The sequence below is a fragment of the Urtica dioica genome, chromosome 8 (genome assembly GCF_054948205.1).
Source record: "Urtica dioica subsp. dioica isolate 48M chromosome 8, U.dioica_male_clone48M_v1_H2, whole genome shotgun sequence".
Taxonomy (NCBI): domain Eukaryota; kingdom Viridiplantae; phylum Streptophyta; class Magnoliopsida; order Rosales; family Urticaceae; genus Urtica; species Urtica dioica.
In genome coordinates, this window is record NC_142763.1 from 30905259 (window position 1) to 30924665 (window position 19407).

A 19407-nucleotide genomic window follows, 5' to 3' on the forward strand; every position below is an offset into this window, starting at 1 on the left:
ATCTCTTTCTCTTTCTCTTTGTTTACCCCGTTCACTGAGCCTATCTCACCCCCAATTTTTTTCCCAGCTCACATCTCAGTCCAGCAAAGCTTCCCTTCTCTCTCGGAATCACGTCTCGGTGGTGGATCTCTTTCTCTCGCCCTGCTTCCATTCTCGCTCCGAGTGTTCGATTTTTCTGTCAGTCCACGTAATCATCTCTCTTCCTCTCGGAATCATCGCTGTTGTGGATCTCTCTCTCTCTCTCACTCCAGGTTCCCTTCTCGACCGGAGTCATCGCTGCCATAACAGGTCCGTCGTCGTATCCTCTGAATCTGTAAACCTCTGTTCCCCTAGGTCGAGGATCTGCAAACTTCGAGTCGTGGCGTATAATTGATCAGGTCCGTCGAGGGCGCAGTCCCGTGATGAGGTCTGTAGCAGATTTATGGTGAACGACACGTATAATTGATTTTGTGTGTTTCTTTATTAGTGACATGTTAGTGTGTCGGGGTAGGTGATTAGTGAAATCATTGTATATTAGTGACATGTACATGTAGTTAATTGTTTTAGGTTTAGTGACCTGTTTATTGATTAGTGACATCAGTATATATTAGTAACATGTACAAGAGGGAATTATTTGAAGATGTAATGACATGTAAGTTTATTAGTGACATGTACAAGAAACTATTTGAAGATGCAGTGACATTGTTATGTGATTAGTGATATATACTTGAGTCAATGATTTGAAGACTTAGGGACATGTTACCTAATTAGTGAAATCTGCATGTATTCGTTTAGTGACATGTCGTGTTTCAGATTTTTGATGTGCAGTTATGAAAGGAGATATTTTTACGTTCGTCAAGCATAGCGGTGTATGGCTCAGAGACGACTATTACCAAGCCGGTGTTACACATGCATTGCTCATACCGCCGACGATAAACTACGAAGATTTTATGAAATTATTGTTTGTGGGTTCAGAGGGGAAGTTGAATCCAGAAATACATAGGTTGAATGTTAAATACGAAACTGAAGGAGCGGTAAAACCTGTAACGATTGACTCTGACATGAGTTTGGCTTGTTATTTGCACATTTGGAAACAGAAATCGGATACAAGGAAATTCTCCCTGGTTTTGGATATTTTACCTTTGGGCGAAGAAAATGACACTGCGCGTGTGGGTTCAACTCCGAACACAGTCAAGAGTGGTTGTGCAAAAGCTGAACCTGCAGAACTCCTAACTCCACAAGAACGAGTTGCAGTCGAACCACCTCGAGAAGACCAACTCCTAGAAGACTCCACTCCAGCCTTACATGAGATGGGTAATGAGCGCGGCAGCGATGAAGGTGATGAATCGGGTGAGAGCATTTATTCTGGTGAATCCGATGCGTCTTCTGAAGCGCATGGGTTGACAAAAAAGCATTGCAAATGCATTTGAGCTTGTTTGCGATTCAAAATCATTTCAGTTACAAGACCAGAGGCTCTACTAGAACGTATATCCATGTGGTTTGCCGCGATCCTACGTGCACTTGGGCTGTTCGGGCAGTTAGGATGAGGAACACGAGCATATTTCAGATTCGAAGGTGATTAATTCTGCCACTTACAAACTTGGTTTTTTTATGATTATTTTTCTGTATGTATGAAGTATGTAGTCAGTAGGGACAAGTTTAGTTATATGCAAAATGGCTTAAGAAGTAAGTAGTGACGTATTTATCGATTTAGCCGTTGACATATGTCATAACATCTGATCTTTTCAGATTCGACTCTGTTTATACATGTTCGACGGAGTTCAGAAATGGAACGCACCATCAGGCCACCTGTACTTTGATAGGGAGTTTTATGAAGGACAAATACAGAGATCCCACATTGTCTCCGTATAGGCCGAGAGACATCATGGCTGACATGCAGAAGAATTATGGGGTGGACGTGAAGTATAAAAAAGCTTGGAGAAGCAAAGAGAAGGCGTTGGAGTTGTTATACGGCACCGACGAAGAATCTTTCGCTAATTTACCTTCTTTGAAGTTCATGATAGAGCAAACTAATCCAGGTTCTTCCCTCGACGTTGTGACCACTGTACGAGGCCGGTATTTCAAAAACTTTTTCATGTCTCTTAGCGCATGGAAACGAGGATGGAAGTGGTGTCGTCCTGTCATTATCGTTGACGGTACGTTTTTGAAGAATTATTTTAAAGGTACTCTCTTTTCGGCCTGCGCGATGGACGCAAACGAGCAGATCTTCCCCCTAGCATTCGGTGTTGGAGATTCGGAGACCACATCTGGGTGGGTTTACTTCTTGACGAAGTTAAGAGAGGCGATCGGGGAGAGGGAACATCAAGTCATCGTGTCCGACAGGAACAAAGGAATAAAACGCGCCGTCGAAAAGGTATTTACTCACTCGGAGCACGGATACTGCATGTTCCATCTACTGCAAAATGTGAGAAATAAGTTTAAAGAATTGACGAAAGAAGCGAAGTGGAAATTTTTCGGTGCTGCAAATGCGTACACGGTCGTTGAGTGGGAAAAGTTTATGGTTATGCTCGATGAGGAGAACCCAGCAATCCGAGCCTATCTTCTGGATGTCGGTCCGGCCAAGTGGGCGCGCTCTCATTTCAGCGAGAAAAGGTACTCTATTATGACATCGAACAATGCCGAGTCTCTTAACGCAGTACTTCTTAAAGCTAGGGAGTTCCCGATATCGAAGATCATCGATTTCTTGAGGGAGAGAATGACAAAATGGTTTTTTGAACGGAGGCAACGTGCCACTGAAACCGTAACGCATCTTTCTGTTAAGGCACACCTCAAATTAGTCGGTTACATCGCGGAAGCTTCTGGAATGCAAGTACTAATTCAGTAAACCACATGTCGTTAGTCTTTGATATAAGTATTTTATTTAGTTACATGATCGACTTTAATGACATGTTACCTTTGTAGTGACGTGTTACCTTATTAGTGACATGCGACCTTTTTAGTGACATGTTACATTTTGTAGTGACATGCTGCCTACTTCACTATTGACAAGGTTAGTGACAGGGTATCAAATTCGTTGTTTGTACAGGTAAATCCATCCTCTGTGTACGAATTCGAGGTCATTGACAAATTTGGAAAAGCATGGGTTGTCAACTTATACCACAAGACATGCACATGTCGTGTGTTTCAAGTTGACAATTTCATATGCCCTCATGGGATTGCAGCTTGTCGGCATCGAAATTTCGTTGTTGAAGATTATATTTCGACATACTATACAGCAGAAAACTGGGCATCTGCTTACGTAGGTGTAATTCATCCATACGGCAACAAAGAGACATGGCAAATCCCGGAAGAAGTGAAGCAAATCGTTGTTGAAGCACCAAGATGTTACAAGCGACAGGCTGGCAGACCTAAGAAGACCCGGACTCCATCTCAAGGGGAAGGGGACGTGGCTACTGGAAGAAAATGTAGTCGGTGTCGTGGAGTAGGACACAATCGTGCCACATGTCGAAACCCGATCCCGTTGAAAGTCCGGCGTGCATTATGAAACTCAATCCCATATCGTTGAATCAAGACATTGATTATTCAATTTATTAGTTTTTCCTCAGACATATTTATCACCATAATTTGTAAGCAGGTTGATGTCCATAGTGACATGTCTGCGTATGTAGTGACACACATGTCGCTATTGTTGTTGGGACTTTTAGGGACTCATTTACGCGTTCAATAATATCCTTAGTGACATATTACGTTGATTTGATTTGTAGTGACATTGTTGGTTGGTAGCAATAGAACTTTGTAGTGGTTGACGGCATTTAATATTATGGGTAGGTAACTACATCTCTGCATCTATAACTGACTAGTTATTTGCGGTTGTAGTGACATGAGGATGTCATTAATGACATGTTTATGTCCATAGTGACTTCTTTTCATCGCTAGTGACACCATTGTCACTAGCTTTCGGGTTTTTATTGGCTCATATAGGCCTTGAAATTTTTTGGCTTTTTTTACTTTTTGGAATTTAACCTCATAATTTAATAAACATTTTGTTGGTTGGTGGCATTTACATCTTCGTAGTGGTTTGCGGCATTTAATATTATAGATAGGAAACTACATGTCTGCGTCTATAAGTGAGTACCTATATGTACTTTACTGACATGTTGATGTCTGTAGTGAAATGTTTATGTCCATAGTGACCTATTTGCGTCTGTAGTGACATCTTGATGTCGACCAACCAACCTACCAGCCAACCAATCAATTCCCTCAATTAATTTGTTTGGGTAGTTGTGGTGGTTGTATTGTATTTATCACATTAGAGGACATTTAAGTGGTCATAATTTCGGTAGATAGCAATTAATAAATTCCCATGAAATATTGTTTATGTTTAAAAGGACGTGCAAGGATTGTGTAAACGCTTTCACACATCAATGGATATCAACAAGGCAAGCGGTTCGAAGGTTGACGACGAGAAACACACCGACGTGGAACTCCCTGAGGCAAAACTCACCGACTATCAAATCAGTGAGGCTGAATACAAATGGTATGTGGATACTTATGATGAGAGTGGAACAGGCCCAATTCACTGTGTCGAATCCGTGTTGAAAGAAGTTTATGGAGATGACTGGGAGGACGTCTTGAAGCAAAAGGGAGATTTTATGAAAGTCGTGCCCAGTGGAAAAATAGTGTTTATGTTGAAAAGGCAGAGAGCGGATATCCTCTAAAACAGGAGGATTATCAAGAAATGATCTTTTCTGTTAATTTATGTGTACTACGTACTTTTGTTTTCCTTTCCTTTCCTTCCATGTAAGTTTTTATGTATTAATTAGTGATTTGTAAGTTATTGTAGTGACATGTTTCTAGCCATAGTGACGTGTTCGTGACAGTAGTAGTGACATGAAAAACATTAAGTGATAAGTTGTCCCGTTGCCTACATTTAAGTTGGTAGGTGGAATTAATCAAGTGAAATTTAAGTATATTGTTGACATTTTATCCAAGTACTTGGAGATGATAGAATTTAATATCTCGGATTTTGTGGTTGGTACAAAATTTAATCCAATTTAGGAACGTCTGTTGACACTTACTGACATACTTAAATAGTCCCAACACTAGCGACAAAGGTGTCAGTACAGACGAACATATATTACTAAGGATATCAACTTAACGTGTTGACATGTGTTTAGTGACATGATTCTATCCATAGTGACGTGTTTGTAACATGCGTAGTGACATGAAAACATTTAGTGACAAGTCAGTAGGTAGAATAAATTTAGTGAAATTTAAGTATATTGTTGGCATTTAATCCAAGTACTTGTAGTTGGTGAAATTTTACATGACAGCTTTAAATTCTAACAACTCATGTTTATGGGGGAATTAAATAGTCACTAAATGGGGGAATTAAATAGTCACTAAACACTAGCGACAAAGGTGTCAGTACAGACGAACATATATTACTAAGGATATCAACTTAACGTGTTGACATGTTTTTAGTGACATGATTCTATCCATAGTGACGTGTTTGTAACATGCGTAGTGACATGAAATCATTTAGTGACAAGTCAGTAGGTAGAATAAATTTTGTGAAATTTAAGTATATTGTTGGCATTTAATCTAAGTACTTGTAGTTGGTGAAATTTTACATGACAGCTTTAAATTCTAACAACTCATGTTTATGGGGGAATTAAATAGTCACTAAATGGGGGAATTAAATAGTCACTAAACACTAGCGACAAAGGTGTCAGTACAGACGAACATATATTACTAAGGATATCAACTTAACGTGTTGACATGTTTTTAGTGACATGATTCTATCCATAGTGACGTGTTTGTAACATGCGTAGTGACATGAAAACATTTAGTGACAAGTCAGTAGGTAGAATAAATTATGTGAAATTTAAGTATATTGTTTGCATTTAATCCAAGTACTTGTAGTTGGTGAAATTTTACATGACAGCTTTAAATTCTAACAACTCATGTTTATGGAGGAATTAAATAGTCACTAAATGGGGGAATTAAATAGTCACTAAACACTAGCGACAAAGGTGTCAGTACAGACGAACATATATTACTAAGGATATCAACTTAACGTGTTGACATGTTTTTAGTGACATGATTCTATCCATAGTGACGTGTTTGTAACATGCGTAGTGACATGAAAACATTTAGTGACAAGTCAGTAGGTAGAATAAATTATGTGAAATTTAAGTATATTGTTGGCATTTAATCCAAGTACTTGTAGTTGGTGAAATTTTACATGAGAACTTTAAATTCTAACAACTCATGTTTATGGGGGAATTAAATAGTCACTAAGTGGGGGAATTAAATAGTCACTAAATGGGGGAATTAAATAGTCACTAAACACTAGCGACAAAGGTGTCAGTACAGACGAACATATATTACTAATGATATCAACCTAACGTGTTGACATGTTTTTAGTGACATGATTCTATCCATAGTGACGTGTTTGTAACATGCGTAGTGACATGAAAACATTTAGTGACAAGTCCGTAGGTAGAATAAATTATGTGAAATTTAAGTATATTGTTGGCATTTAATCCAATTTAGGAACGTCTGTTGACACTTACTGACATACTTAAATAGTCCCAACACTAGCGACAAAGGTGTCAGTACAGACGAACATATATTACTAAGGATATCAACTTAACGTGTTGACATGTGTTTAGTGACATTATTCTATCCATAGTGACGTGTTTGTAACATGCGTAGTGACATGAAAACATTTAGTGACAAGTTAGTAGGTAGAATAAATTTAGTGAAATGTAAGTATATTGTTGGCATTTAATCCAAGTACTTGTAGTTGGTGAAATTTTACATGACAGCTTTAAATTCTAACAACTCATGTTTATGGGGGAATTAAATAGTCACTAAATGGGGGAATTAAATAGTCACTAAATGTGGGAATTAAATAGTCACTAAACACTAGCGACAAAGGTGTCAGTACAGACGAACATATATTACTAATGATATCAACTTAACGTGTTGACATGTTTTTAGTGACATGATTCTATCCATAGTGACGTGTTTGTAACATGCGTAGTGACATGAAAACATTTAGTGACAAGTCAGTAAGTAGAATAAATTATGTGAAATTTAAGTATATTGTTGGCATTTAATCCAAGTACTTGTAGTTGGTGAAATTTTACATGAGAGCTTTAAATTCTAACTACTCATGTTTATGGGGGAATTAAATAGTCACTAAATGGGGAATTAAATAGTCACTAAATGGGGGAATTAAATAGTCACTAAACACTAGCGACAAAGGTGTCAGTACAGACGAACATATATTACTAAGGATATCAACTTAACGTGTTGACATGTTTTTAGTGACATGATTCTATCCATAGTGACGTGTTTGTAACATGCGTAGTGACATGAAAACATTTAGTGACAAGTCAGTAGGTAGAATAAATTATGTGAAATTTAAGTATATTGTTGGTATTTAATCCAAGTACTTGTAGTTGGTGAAATTTTACATGAGAACTTTAAATTCTAACAACTCATGTTTATGGGGGAATTAAATAGTCACTAAGTGGGGGAATTAAATAGTCACTAAATGGGGGAATTAAATAGTCACTAAAATTAGTGCCTATGTAAATAAATACCAGTAAGAATCAGTATTAATCCACTAGCAGACAACTACCTAAAGATGGAACGTCCAATGGATGCTAATGAAGAGAAAAAGAAGGGTAACCCCGAAGAGGCTGCTTCTAGCTCGGACCTCCAGTCCCCTAGTAATGAACTCTCACCCCGTTTGATTGTGGAATCCTACTTGAAAGAGACTTTCGGCGAAAACTGGTACGCGTATTTGAAAGCAAGTGGAGCTATTGTGTCCGAGCCTAAGAGTGAGGAGAGTGTGGTTCTCCCAAAGAAGGAGCCATGAAATAACTGGACGTAGTTATCTGTACTGTTCGTTTGTAGCGTGTACTATGTAATCAATTAATTATTCTCGTTTAAATGTCACTATTTCTATAATCAAGTCAATATAGATGCTAAAATGTGTCACTAATGATAACACCTAATGTCTATAAAATGTCACTTGTAGTTATCTTTAATGTGACATGTTTCTAGTCATTGTGACGTGTTTGTAACAGGAGTAGTGACATGGAAAACATTTAGTTACAAGTTGTCCCGCTTTTTACATTGAAGGTGGTAGGTAGAATAAATTAAGTGAAATTTAAGTTTATTGTTGGCATTTAATCCAAGTAGTTGGAGTTGGTTTAATTTAATATCTCGGATTTGGTGGTTCGGTACTAACTTCAAAAATGAAAGAAGAAGAAGAAGAAAACCGAATAAAAGAAAACAAACAAAAAAAAATATCTTACTCCCAAAATGGAACCTGAAGAAAAAGCTCTCATTCCACCATTAACTTCCCCCAAAAATCTCGACCACACCAACGAAGGCTTAACAGATCTAGTGGTTAACCGTTCGAGTGGGAAGCCAATTTTAATTGGGGAAATCGTGCTTCGAGAATTGCTAGGCCATAACTGGGAGACTAATTTGAAAGCCACCGGAGCTCTTCTGAAAGTACCAACTACGGGAGAGATAATTTTTGTTCAAAACTCTGCCATTTCGCGAGAATTGTTTGGCGATAAGCTCGATATTCTCAATATCTCATGAATATGTACGTAACTATTTTTCACTACTTTTCTGTAATGAATGCTTTTTTATCATCTGTATTTATGTGTTATTAGTGGCATCATAATGTCACTACGTCTTTGTGTAATTACTGTCATGTTCAAGTTGGAGATGTCATTACTGACATGTTAATGTCTACACTTCCCTGTAATTAGTGACATGTTAGACTCAATCCAGATGTAACTAGTTAGTATGTACGTAAACCCGATATTCTCAATATCTCATGAATATGTACGTAACTATTTTTCACTACTTATCTGTAATGAATGCTTTTTTATCATCTGTATTTATGTGTTATTAGTGACATCATAATGTCACTACGTCTTTGTGTAATTACTGTCATGTTCAAGTTGGAGATGTCATTACTGACATGTTAATGTCTACACTTCCCTGTAATTAGTGACATGTTAGACTCAATCCTGATGTAATAGTTAGTAATTATAATAAACTCCGATGTAACTAGAGACATGTTACAATCAACTGTTGTAACTCGTGACATGATTGAATTAATCCAGATGTAACTACTGACGTTTTCTGGTCAGTACTGATAACAACATGTTCTAAAAACCGATATAAGAAAACCAATACAATTCCATGTGAAAGAAGAAAACCAAAATGAAAAAAGAAAAACAATTCCAACTCCATCGTACTAGTCACCGGTAGTCATTCATCGACCTCGGACTCGCAATTGTTCGCGGCTTTGATTGCACCATGCCTGAAAAGTTCCATACACAGCTTTTTCCTGTACATTGTCATATCTTCTTGATGCAATTCAGTCAGAGGCAAGCCGTGTGCAAGAAATTCTGCTGTTTTAAAGGCAAACATGCCACAATCACCACTGCAAACAAACACACGGGTTACTATTTAAGTCAAATTTTGAATTGTTTATGTTTCGAAAAATTACCCGTTCAATTGTTGTGGCATGTAACCCGCGTGAACGACCTGGAATGGTGTGGAGCTGGGATACACTGTAGAACGACCATCATACACTCGTTTGCACATGATGACGGGGATCAGTTCAGCCATTTTAGAAATCACCGGATGCACGTACTCTGTGTCACACCGTAGAGAGTCATAAACGGCGAGGGTTCTTCCGGGGACAGAAACTACGACTAGGAGCCAGTGGTTGTTGTTGACGTTCACCGGAATGTAAACCGTCTGAGCCTTGATCCAGGGCAGCAATGCATCTTTGTTGCGTTTCGGTGAAACAATTGTAGTTACGACACCGCATTTCCTGGTCCAGTCATAAGTTTCTTTGTCATCGTGTTTACTCCATTCTGCATGAACCATACCAAGCTGGACGCTAAAAAACGAGTTCGTGGTCGTGTATGGATGCGTGATACCCCTGACAAAACCTTTCTTTTGGAGGTAATAGAAGGCCACATCCAAGTGCTGAAACAACATATTTACATGTCACTAATTTTTACATATACATGTGACTTCCCTAATATTTACGTTAAAAAATAACATGCACTTACATCTCCAGACAACCACTTAACCGAGGTCCAGAGCTGGTAGAACCAAATCTTCGAACGTGTATCAAACACCCGGTAATTGAACCTCCTGTGCAGCTTCTCGTGGATGGCGGCGTACCCAACATCATGTTTGGACCTTTTTTTTTACATAGTTATTGTTACAGCAATCCAGTACTTAAATTATGCAAAAATTATGATGTATATGTTACCTCTTCAACCCTTTTTTCAACCACGTTGCCATGTCCTCCACATCAACATCCGACGGCCCTGCCTTAGGCTCCGAGAGCGGATGCTTTGCTGGCTTCCTTACTCCGATGGTGAATTTAGCGTAGACCTTCGGCACTGTGGGAGTGTATGCTTGTGGACTTCTCCTAACCCTCTTCTTCTCCTGTAAGATTAAAATTTATATTTCCATTCAGCGAATGTCACAAATGCATAAACATGTCAATAACTGAAGTACATTTCAATAAACAAGAACGATGTCGCTAATGCTCTAACATGTCTCTAACGTAGATTCGGGTCACTAACTTCAGAACAAGTCACTAAGGCAGACTTAGATCACTAGATTCAGAAAATGTCACTAAAGGCGAATTATGTCACTACATACTAAACATGTCAATGGACTTCTCCTGGCCCTCTTCTTCTCCTGTAAGATTAAAATTTCCATTCAGCGAATGTCACAAACGCATAAACATGTCAATAACTGAAGTACATTTCAATAAACAAGAAAGATGTCACTAATGCTCTAACATGTCCCTATCGTAGATTCGGGTCACTAACTTCAGAACATGTCACTAAAACCGAATTATGTCACTACATACTAAACATGTCAGTAAACCTCTTAGACGTCACTATAGGCATGCGATGTAAATCTCTATATATTATTCCCTATATTATTGCCGGAATTAAGTAATTTACCGGAGAGTCTGGAATGTTTATTATCTCTGACGCTCCTTCACTCCGAGATGTCTTCGACGAATCATACGCACTGGACATGTAAGTCTCAAAGCGCCGCTGCTCTTGGGAGTAAGAAGTCTGGCTAGGGGTGACTTGTGTGCAAGAATCTGAATTCTCAGCATCCGCGTCAATGCCTGAAGACGCAGACGAATCCGAATCCACTTGGGTTGAATATGACGATGAGGCTGGTTCGGCTGGAGATGCGGCATCAGTACATCCACCGACAGCTGCTGGGACGGGTTGCGCTTCTTCGTCTTCTGCATCACCTTCAAGCGCATCACCAGTAACAGAGTCTATTCCTCTTTGCTTTGCCTGCTTAGCCTCATCTCCGTCATCGTCATCATCATCAGCATCGTCGTCCTTTTTGTTGTCTTCTTCTTTGCAATCCCGGTCTTCTTTTTTCGTTTTCTTCCCATCTCCATCTTTCTCCTTTCCTGTATCTTCTTCTTTATCGGTAGTGACATCGGTTGGGTCACTACTGACATCATTTTTCTCACCGATGACAGCCTCTTCGTCACCAGTGACAACCTGTTTTTCACCGGTGAGAGAGTCTTTGTCACCGACGAGGGTCTCGTTCTCCTCATTCTTTTCTTCTTCTTGTTCATCTTCTTCTTCTTCTTCAACTTTCTTTCCCTCTTCTTCTTCTTCTTCTTCTTCTTCTTCTTCTTCTTCTTCTTCTTCTTCTTCTTCTTCTTCTTCTTCTTTCTCTTTTTCCTTCTCACATGCTTCACTTTCACCTGCTCATCGCCCTCCGTCACCATGGTCGATATTTTCTCTCTCAGTCTGTTCTCTGCTCCTCCTCTCCTCAGACTCCTTCTCTGCTACCTCCTCCAAAATCTTGTCCTTCGCCGCCTTCTTTGCCGACCGCATGTCAAGATCCTCCAACACGTGCTTTAGGTCATGCGCAAGCGAACCTATGTGTTTTCGGATCTCCTCCAGGTCTACTCGTAGATGACCGACCTCATTCTCTAGGTTGGTCAATCGCTCCTGAAAAATCAGTCGCAAAATCTTTCACTCAACATGTCACTACCGCCTGAACATGTCACTAAAAGTTAATTTTGAATTACGTACCTCGGTTTTTGGGTCACCCGACTTGGTCTTCTTCGAGGCAGGCGGCAAAACAAAGTCTCGCGAAGGTTTGGAAGACTCGGGCTCCTCGTCACCGGCCTTCTCGCTGCCAAGATCTCTGAATTCGACATCGTCGAGCCCAATTCTTTGGATACCCCCCTCGGTGACTTTGGAGTTCGAGGACCACTTCAACAACAAGGGATCCGCAGAAGCATTGAAGACCGTGCAGAAACCTCGCTCTTGAAGTCTCGGGCTGCATTCGTACGCCCAGACCTGCAGAGGATGTAAGAACCCAGGGAGATGCGGCTTCGACTTCGTCCCTCGCTTCGTCTTCGCCTTCGTCACGAATGACCTCACCCCGGACATGAAGTAGTCCCATGCTACGTTGCCCCACGGAAAGTTGTTGAATGCGTCGGGATCATCTACCATCTTTATGTATGAGGAAGTCGGCAATGGACTGACCGGTTGGCCAGAGAGAAGCACGTTGTATAAGAAATGGAGAAGTAGGAAGCGAGTCCGCTTTACGTCGCTCCATTCCTTGCTCGGCTCAATGAAAGCGGAGATATTTCCTCTAGAGGCAAGTGCCCCTTTTTGGAAAGTCTCGTCGAAGAGGCCTTTTTCAATTACGTCAGTGTACTCCATCTCCTTGAAGTTGTAATCCTCGGCCAACTTCAACCCCATTATATCTGCGTAATGCTGCTTCGTGAATTCCCTAGGAGTTCCGCCAAGCTCGATAAGTAGCTTGTCCGCCGATTGGGGTTGTCCTTCGTAGTACCCGGTTCTCAACATCAGATTGCTAATTAGTTTTGAAGACCGGGTGATTGTTGGCAAGGACAGAAAGCGTCCAAAACAAGATTCCTTGAACAAATCTATTTGATTCTGTGTCATTGCACAGTTCTCGGCAAAGTTATCCACATTCCCGTGGAAGTTGAAGTTGTATTCGCCCATCTGGTCCTCACTGACATAACGTCGCCATGACTGAACACAAATCAAAAGATCAGACGATTTAGTTACAATTCATCATGAAACACAAAACTGAAGCAATAATTTTTTTTCGACTAATTCAACCATGTAACTACTGACATAAATGTAACTAAAACATGGATGTGATATAACTACAACTTGTCACTACAATTTCTGAAACTGAAGAAAATTTTTATTTTTTCCTTTCCAACTTCTTAAAACAACTTATCCACAATCCAGAAATTGTCACTACTTACATCTTTCTCACTACTACTTTGGTAACTAACTACTGAATGACAATAAATATTAAACTCAACAACAATCTGAAATAAACTGAACTGAAGCAGTAATTTATTTTCAACTTCTTCAAGAATGTAACTACAGACATAAGTGTCACTAAACAAGGGTTTGATTAGACTAAGACTTGTCACTAAATCCTGTAAAATGTAACTACAAGTCTCACTAAAACCTGTAAAATGTAACTACAGCAAACCACTCTATCCAGATTTAGTTACATCTTCGTCACTACTATTTTGGTAACTAACAAATACTTGACAATAATATTAAACATGCAACTACAATCTTAAATAAACTGAACTGAAGCAGTATTTTATTTTCAACTTCTGTAACTACAGACATAAGTGTCACTAAACAAGGGTGTGATTAGACTAAGACTTGTCACTAAATTCGTCACTGTAACTACACGTGTCACTAAAGCCTGTAAAATGTAACTACAGCAAACCACACTATCCAGATTTAGTTTCATCTTCGTCACTAGTATTTTGGTAACTAACTAATACTTGACAATAAATATTAAACATGCAACTACAATCTGAAATAAACTGAACTGAAGCAGTAATTTATTTTGAACTTCTTAAAGAATGTAACTACAGACATAAGTGTCACTAAACAAGGGTTTGATTAGACTAAGACTTGTCACTAACTTCGTCACTGTAACTACACGTCTCACTAAAGCCTCTAAAATGTAACTACAGCAAACCACACTATCCAGATTTAGTTACATCTTCGTCACTAGTATTTTGGTAACTAACTAATAGCGGACAATAAATATTAAACATGCAACTACAATCTGAAATAAACTGAACTGAAGCAATAATTTATTTTCAACTTCTGTAACTACAGACATAAGTGTCACTAAACAAGGGTATGATTAGACTAAGACTTGCCACTAAATTCGTCACTGTAACTACACGTCTCGCTAAAGCCTGTAAAATGTAACTACAGCAAACCACACTATCCAGATTTAGTTACATCTTCGTCACTAGTATTTTGGTAACTAACTAATACTTGACAATAAATATTAAACCTGCAACTACAATCTGAAATAAACTGAACTGAAGAAGTAATTTATTTTCAACTTCTTAAAGAATGTAACTACAGACATAAGTGTCACTAAACAAGGGTGTGATTAGACTAAGACTTGTCACTAAAGCCTGTAAAATGTAACTACAGCAAACCATTCTTTCCAGATTTAGTTACATCTTCGTCACTACTACTTTGGTAACTAACTAATACTTGACATTATATATAAAACATGCAACTACAATCTGAAATCTTTCGACACTTAGTTACACCTTTGTAACTAAATCTCTGTCATGTAATGCAAACATCTGCTTACCATTTCAACGACATCTTCACTGATTTTCTCACTTCGCTGCTTCAGCCGTTTGGCAGGTGATTTCTTCGGCGATGGGGCAGATTTCCTCTTCTTAGACAACGACAATTTCCCTGACACATTCCCGCCCTTCTTTGGTAAAGGTTGTGTCTTGTTGGGGGACGATCGACTTGAACGACGGAGTGATGAATTTGGGTTCTTGGTATCGGTCTTCCCCGACGAAGACATTTCGGTTGCGATGTTGCGATGAAAAAGGGGCGATGTTGCGATGTAAAAAGGGTTTTTGGGTATAGGTTCTGGGTAGCGTTTTAGGCAAATGGGTTTTTGGGTATCGCCCTTAGCACGTTCTAGCTAGCGATAATATGGGTTGCGATGTTGCGATGAAAAAGGGGTTTTTGGGTATAGGTTCTGGGTAGCGTTTTAGGCAAATGGGTTTTTGGGTATCGCCCTTAGCACGTTCTGGCTAGCGATTTAGGAGGGGCGTGGGACGGTTACTAATGTTGGAGGGAAAGAAGTGGGACGGTTAGGGTAGACGTGGGAGAGAAAGAGGGAATGGAGAGAGAGAGAGAGAGGGAAATGGCCGAAACAAAGCAAATGAAAAAAAAAAAGAAACAGGGAACGGCCAATGCTTTAAATGGGGAATGGACGAGAGAGGTAAATTTTTAAAAAAAATAGGAAATTGGAAATCACCCTTAATTTAGTCCTATTCTTGGCAAATAACTGAATATTAAATCATGTTTTAATTTTCCAAAATAAAATGGGCCCATCTGGGCTAAGGCCCAGTGAATCCGGGGACGTCGTATAGGCTGGGAAAAGGGGTCGCAAATTCGTATTCAGAGCGGCAAAAATGAAGAAAGCTTTGAGAGTGTACAGCCAAATGCTGAGGCTGGTGAGGCATTTGCCGAAAGACACTCGTCCGTACTACGCCAAGTACGTCCGCGAAAACTTCGCCAACTACAAAGACTTCGACGCCGCTTCCGATCCCGAGGCCTTCGACGAGCTCTTCCACAGAGCCTATAAACACTCTCTCTGGGTCCTCAACAAGGTCTCTCTCTCTCTCTCTCTCTCTTTACCCCACTCATTCACACATTTCTTTCTCATTCATCGATTGATCGTGTTTGGGTTTTTTTTTTGTTTCAGTATCACTTGGACAATTCTGCTGCCGATAAGCTCAAGCAGGCCTGCGAGGAATAGGTCGGGGAACTATTTCGACTCTGCACGCCAAGTGTTTGTGTTTTTGACTCAGAGAGTGTTTTTATTTTGAAGCGAGCGATACGTTACATTATTGCCTAATAATAATGACAATAAACAATAAAGAACAATAAATACTATGCGACGGATTTTATTTGTTTTGTATCGATGCGATTCGTACTTGAATGATTTTGTTTGCACATTGGATGATGAAGTGAAGGGAATCCATTGAATATAGCAATAAGAAGAGAGAGAAAGGCACGAGAAGCGACGGGGTGTGTCGGATTAATGACACAGCGTGCGATGAACCAAAATCGTCGGGAAGGGAGTCTTGACTGAATATCTCTCTCTCTCTCCCGCGTAAAATCGTCTTCCTTAATAAACTCGCCACGTTCTCAACGATGTGTCGTTTTTCATCTAATAAACCCCATGTCTTTTCGTGATTAGAGTTTGTGTAACTTGTGTTCATGATGATCTAATCCACTTATAACATGTGTTTGTTGATGAGAAAATGCTGCTTTTATGGGTGTAATTTGTTTATTTTTTAAATTCATGATTTCCAAACAAAAAATTATCCCAAGTTTCAACTATGTGGCTATGTATCGTTGAGTCATAATAACAAGGGGAAAAGAACATTTTCAATCGTGGTAATGTATAAGAAATCGTTTTTTTTTTAATATATAACTAGAAATTTATCACCTACGTAGTTTAAAAATCGAGTAAGTTTAATGGGTTAAAAGGCTTTGTTCATTAACGATTAATGGTTAATTTAAATACTTATGTTTTTTTTTATTCATGTTTGTCATTATAATATTTTCAATTCAAAACTCTAAAATGTAGTAGTTTCTTAAACTCTAAAATACGCTTTCAATCACATCAAATAGTGTTTAATCTTCAATTCAACACTTCGTGTTTAACACAAAAAAAAATATATTCTTCATTTCTTTATTATTTTATAATTGTAAGGAATTTTTGTGTAAAATAGCCAATTTAGACTAATACCTTAGCAAAATGACAAAAGCTTCATATGCTATTGCATAGTAGCCATTTATAATATAGAAATATTAAATATCCTTCATGTTTTGGTATATAATCTTTAATTTTGAAAAATAAATTGTACGTGATTTTGATCAATTTATTTAGTTCTCAAAGCCAATTTTGGTCCATCAATCATTTCAAAATTATATGTTTTGATTTTCATCATAGTTTCTAATTTTTTAGATTTCTGGTGTTCATGTTTGACAACCAGTTTTTCTAGGATTTCAAAATAATGAATACATATGTTCAAAATTTTAATCCAATGTTTTATTTGTGTAATTAAGATGTTTGAAGCTTTCGACTTTGTGGATAAATATGCACCTTTATATACTAATATGAAATCCATTTTGGATTTGAACAAGAAGAACTTGTAAAAGAAATTGAATTCATTAATTTTCTTTAAAAAAAACCACACCCATACTTGATTACTAACTAGTACACATCAAACAAGTCATCCATTTGATGTATTCAGGATCTAAAATATTAATCTAGTTTTCCAAAATATTAATCTATTGGTCCATAACACACAAAGAAACCACAACCATCTTTGATTACAAGTACACATCAAACAAGTCAATATGAAAATTCTCACAAGGAAACAAGTATTCTTTTCGTGTTATACTTTGCTCGCAGACCGACCTTCTTCTTCATTGGCCTTCCGAGAATTGTCTTGATGGTAGGAGGTTAAATAAGACTCTCATGAGCGGAAAGAACCGAAACAAGTCAATTACACACAAAAATAGTGGAATAAAATTTTGAATACTTGGATTAATTATTTTGAAATGTTGGGAAAAATGGTCTACGAACATAAAGTCCGTCCAATTGAAATTTAATGACGATAGAGATCGACGACGGCGATGGCGTTGTATATCGACAACGATGGAGACATAGATCGACAACGACGGCGGCAGAGATCGACAGCGATGGCGATAGAGATTGACAACGGCGACATGTTCAACTACAACGGATGCGACGACTTTTGAGCTAGGTTTTGAGCTTTGCGTTTTAGGTGTGTTTTGGCATTTTAGGCTAGAGTGAAATAGTAATGTCGGTATTGGAAGGTGAAGTGAAAAGGGTATTTTGGTGATTTTTATGATTTTTTGGCTAGTGTACCGCTAATTTGAAAAATTTGGCTATTTTGCTAAGCCCAAACTTTAAATTAAACTAAAGTTCATATTATAGGGCAATTAAGCCAGTAATCCAATAACACACTCTCTTTTTAAAAAATAACTAAAATTTTATTTTATTAAGAAAATAATCAAGTTAATTCAATAACCTACTCACTTGAAAAATTCAAAAAATATATATTGTGGCTGCAAAACAGAATTGATTAGATTGTTAACAAATGGAGGTCTGAGATTTGGTTAAATCGAGTGTTTGGTCACTTAAAATTGTGGCTGCAAAACTGTGTTTGAATGGATCTCGAATGTGCCTCACAAATAAAACAAAAATGAATTGGCACATTTTTAATAACCTCTGTTAAAAAAAAACTAACAATTTATGTGATGCTCTTTCTGATTTGGATTTTCTTCTTAATTCTTGTTTTCTAACTCTTGTTTGCTTCTTAAGTTCATACCAGCTTAGAATTTCATAAATGAACTGAAAGCACAAATCTTTTCTATTCAGAAGAAAAAAAGATGTGATCTGTGAAGGTTAAATAAGTGTTTGTTATGTTGCTGAATTTTGGAGAGATTTTATCATCTTGATCCCATATTAAATCGCAGGCGAAAGATTACGAATCTGACATGCCTGGGATTTCCATGGACGATGAAACCGCCGAAGATAGGCTTTAGGTTCCAAGAAAGAAAGCCCAAAAGAGAGACCCGATATCTTGATTTATTTAAGTTACGAGATGAGACGAGACGAAAGCATATGAAATGTGGAGGACCACCGCCTTTGCGCATCAAAGATTTGGAGTTCGATATGAAAATAGTGCTTTAGTTCCTTTTTTTTTTTTTTTTTTTTTTGAAGGCAGCTTTGCTGCAGTGGGGATTGAACCCACGACCTTCACATAAGAGGTGGTGTGGAATTACCACTAGGCTATCCTAGGTACCACAGTGCTTTAGTTCCTTCTTGTTTTTTTTTTTTTGGCAAGAAAATATTTATGGATAAATGTTTGTGTATATTTTTTCGTGTGTATGTTTGTATGTATAATCTGAGTGTATGTTTGTATATTGTGTCATCTATGTTAATAAATCATGTTTCTTGTTGATATATATGTCATTTATTAAAATTTATGTTAAAATATGTTATTTGTTGATATTTATGTCAACAAATCATATCATTTGTTGACATTTATGCTAACAAATCAACAAACTTTTCAAGATTTCTTAAAAAAAAAAAAAACTAGATTTCTTTAAATATGTGAAACTCAAAGAAAAAAATTAGGAAAAAAAAATCAAGAAAAAAAAAGTAAAAATGACTAAAAAATATTCGCTCTCCAAAATTTATTAATAGATTTGTCCAAGTTATGGTTTTAGTGGAAAATGA

The 19407-nt window shown here is 38.0% G+C and overlaps 2 protein-coding genes across 2 annotated transcripts; both read left to right on the forward strand.

Annotated features, from left to right (window-relative positions):
* Positions 1-2074: 2074 nt before the first annotated feature.
* LOC149389156 (protein FAR-RED IMPAIRED RESPONSE 1-like) lies at positions 2075-3484 on the forward strand. Its single transcript, XM_089622576.1, has 2 exons — positions 2075-2809; positions 3026-3484. The coding sequence occupies exons 1-2, from the start codon at positions 2075-2077 to the stop codon at positions 3482-3484; spliced, it is 1194 nt and encodes a 397-aa protein (XP_089478702.1).
* Positions 3485-15462: 11978 nt separating this feature from the next.
* On the forward strand, positions 15463-16046 carry LOC149389157 (complex 1 protein, LYR family protein). Its single transcript, XM_089624075.1, has 2 exons — positions 15463-15733; positions 15829-16046. The coding sequence occupies exons 1-2, from the start codon at positions 15536-15538 to the stop codon at positions 15880-15882; spliced, it is 252 nt and encodes an 83-aa protein (XP_089480201.1). The 5' UTR covers positions 15463-15535; the 3' UTR covers positions 15883-16046.
* The last annotated feature ends 3361 nt before the right edge of the window (positions 16047-19407 follow it).

What these genes read in the sequence shown, in the direction of transcription:
- LOC149389156 (XM_089622576.1), top strand. Translation starts at nt 2,075, where the DNA reads ATGTCTCTTAGCGCATGGAAACGAGGATGGAAGTGGTGTCGTCCTGTC. An exon ending in CGGAAGCTTCTGGAATGCAA is followed by an intron (nt 2,810 to 3,025) that starts GTACTAATTCAG and finishes TTGTTTGTACAG; the next exon opens with GTAAATCCATCCTCTGTGTA.
- LOC149389157 (XM_089624075.1), top strand. Translation starts at nt 15,536, where the DNA reads ATGAAGAAAGCTTTGAGAGTGTACAGCCAAATGCTGAGGCTGGTGAGG. An exon ending in CTCTCTGGGTCCTCAACAAG is followed by an intron (nt 15,734 to 15,828) that starts GTCTCTCTCTCT and finishes TTTTTGTTTCAG; the next exon opens with TATCACTTGGACAATTCTGC.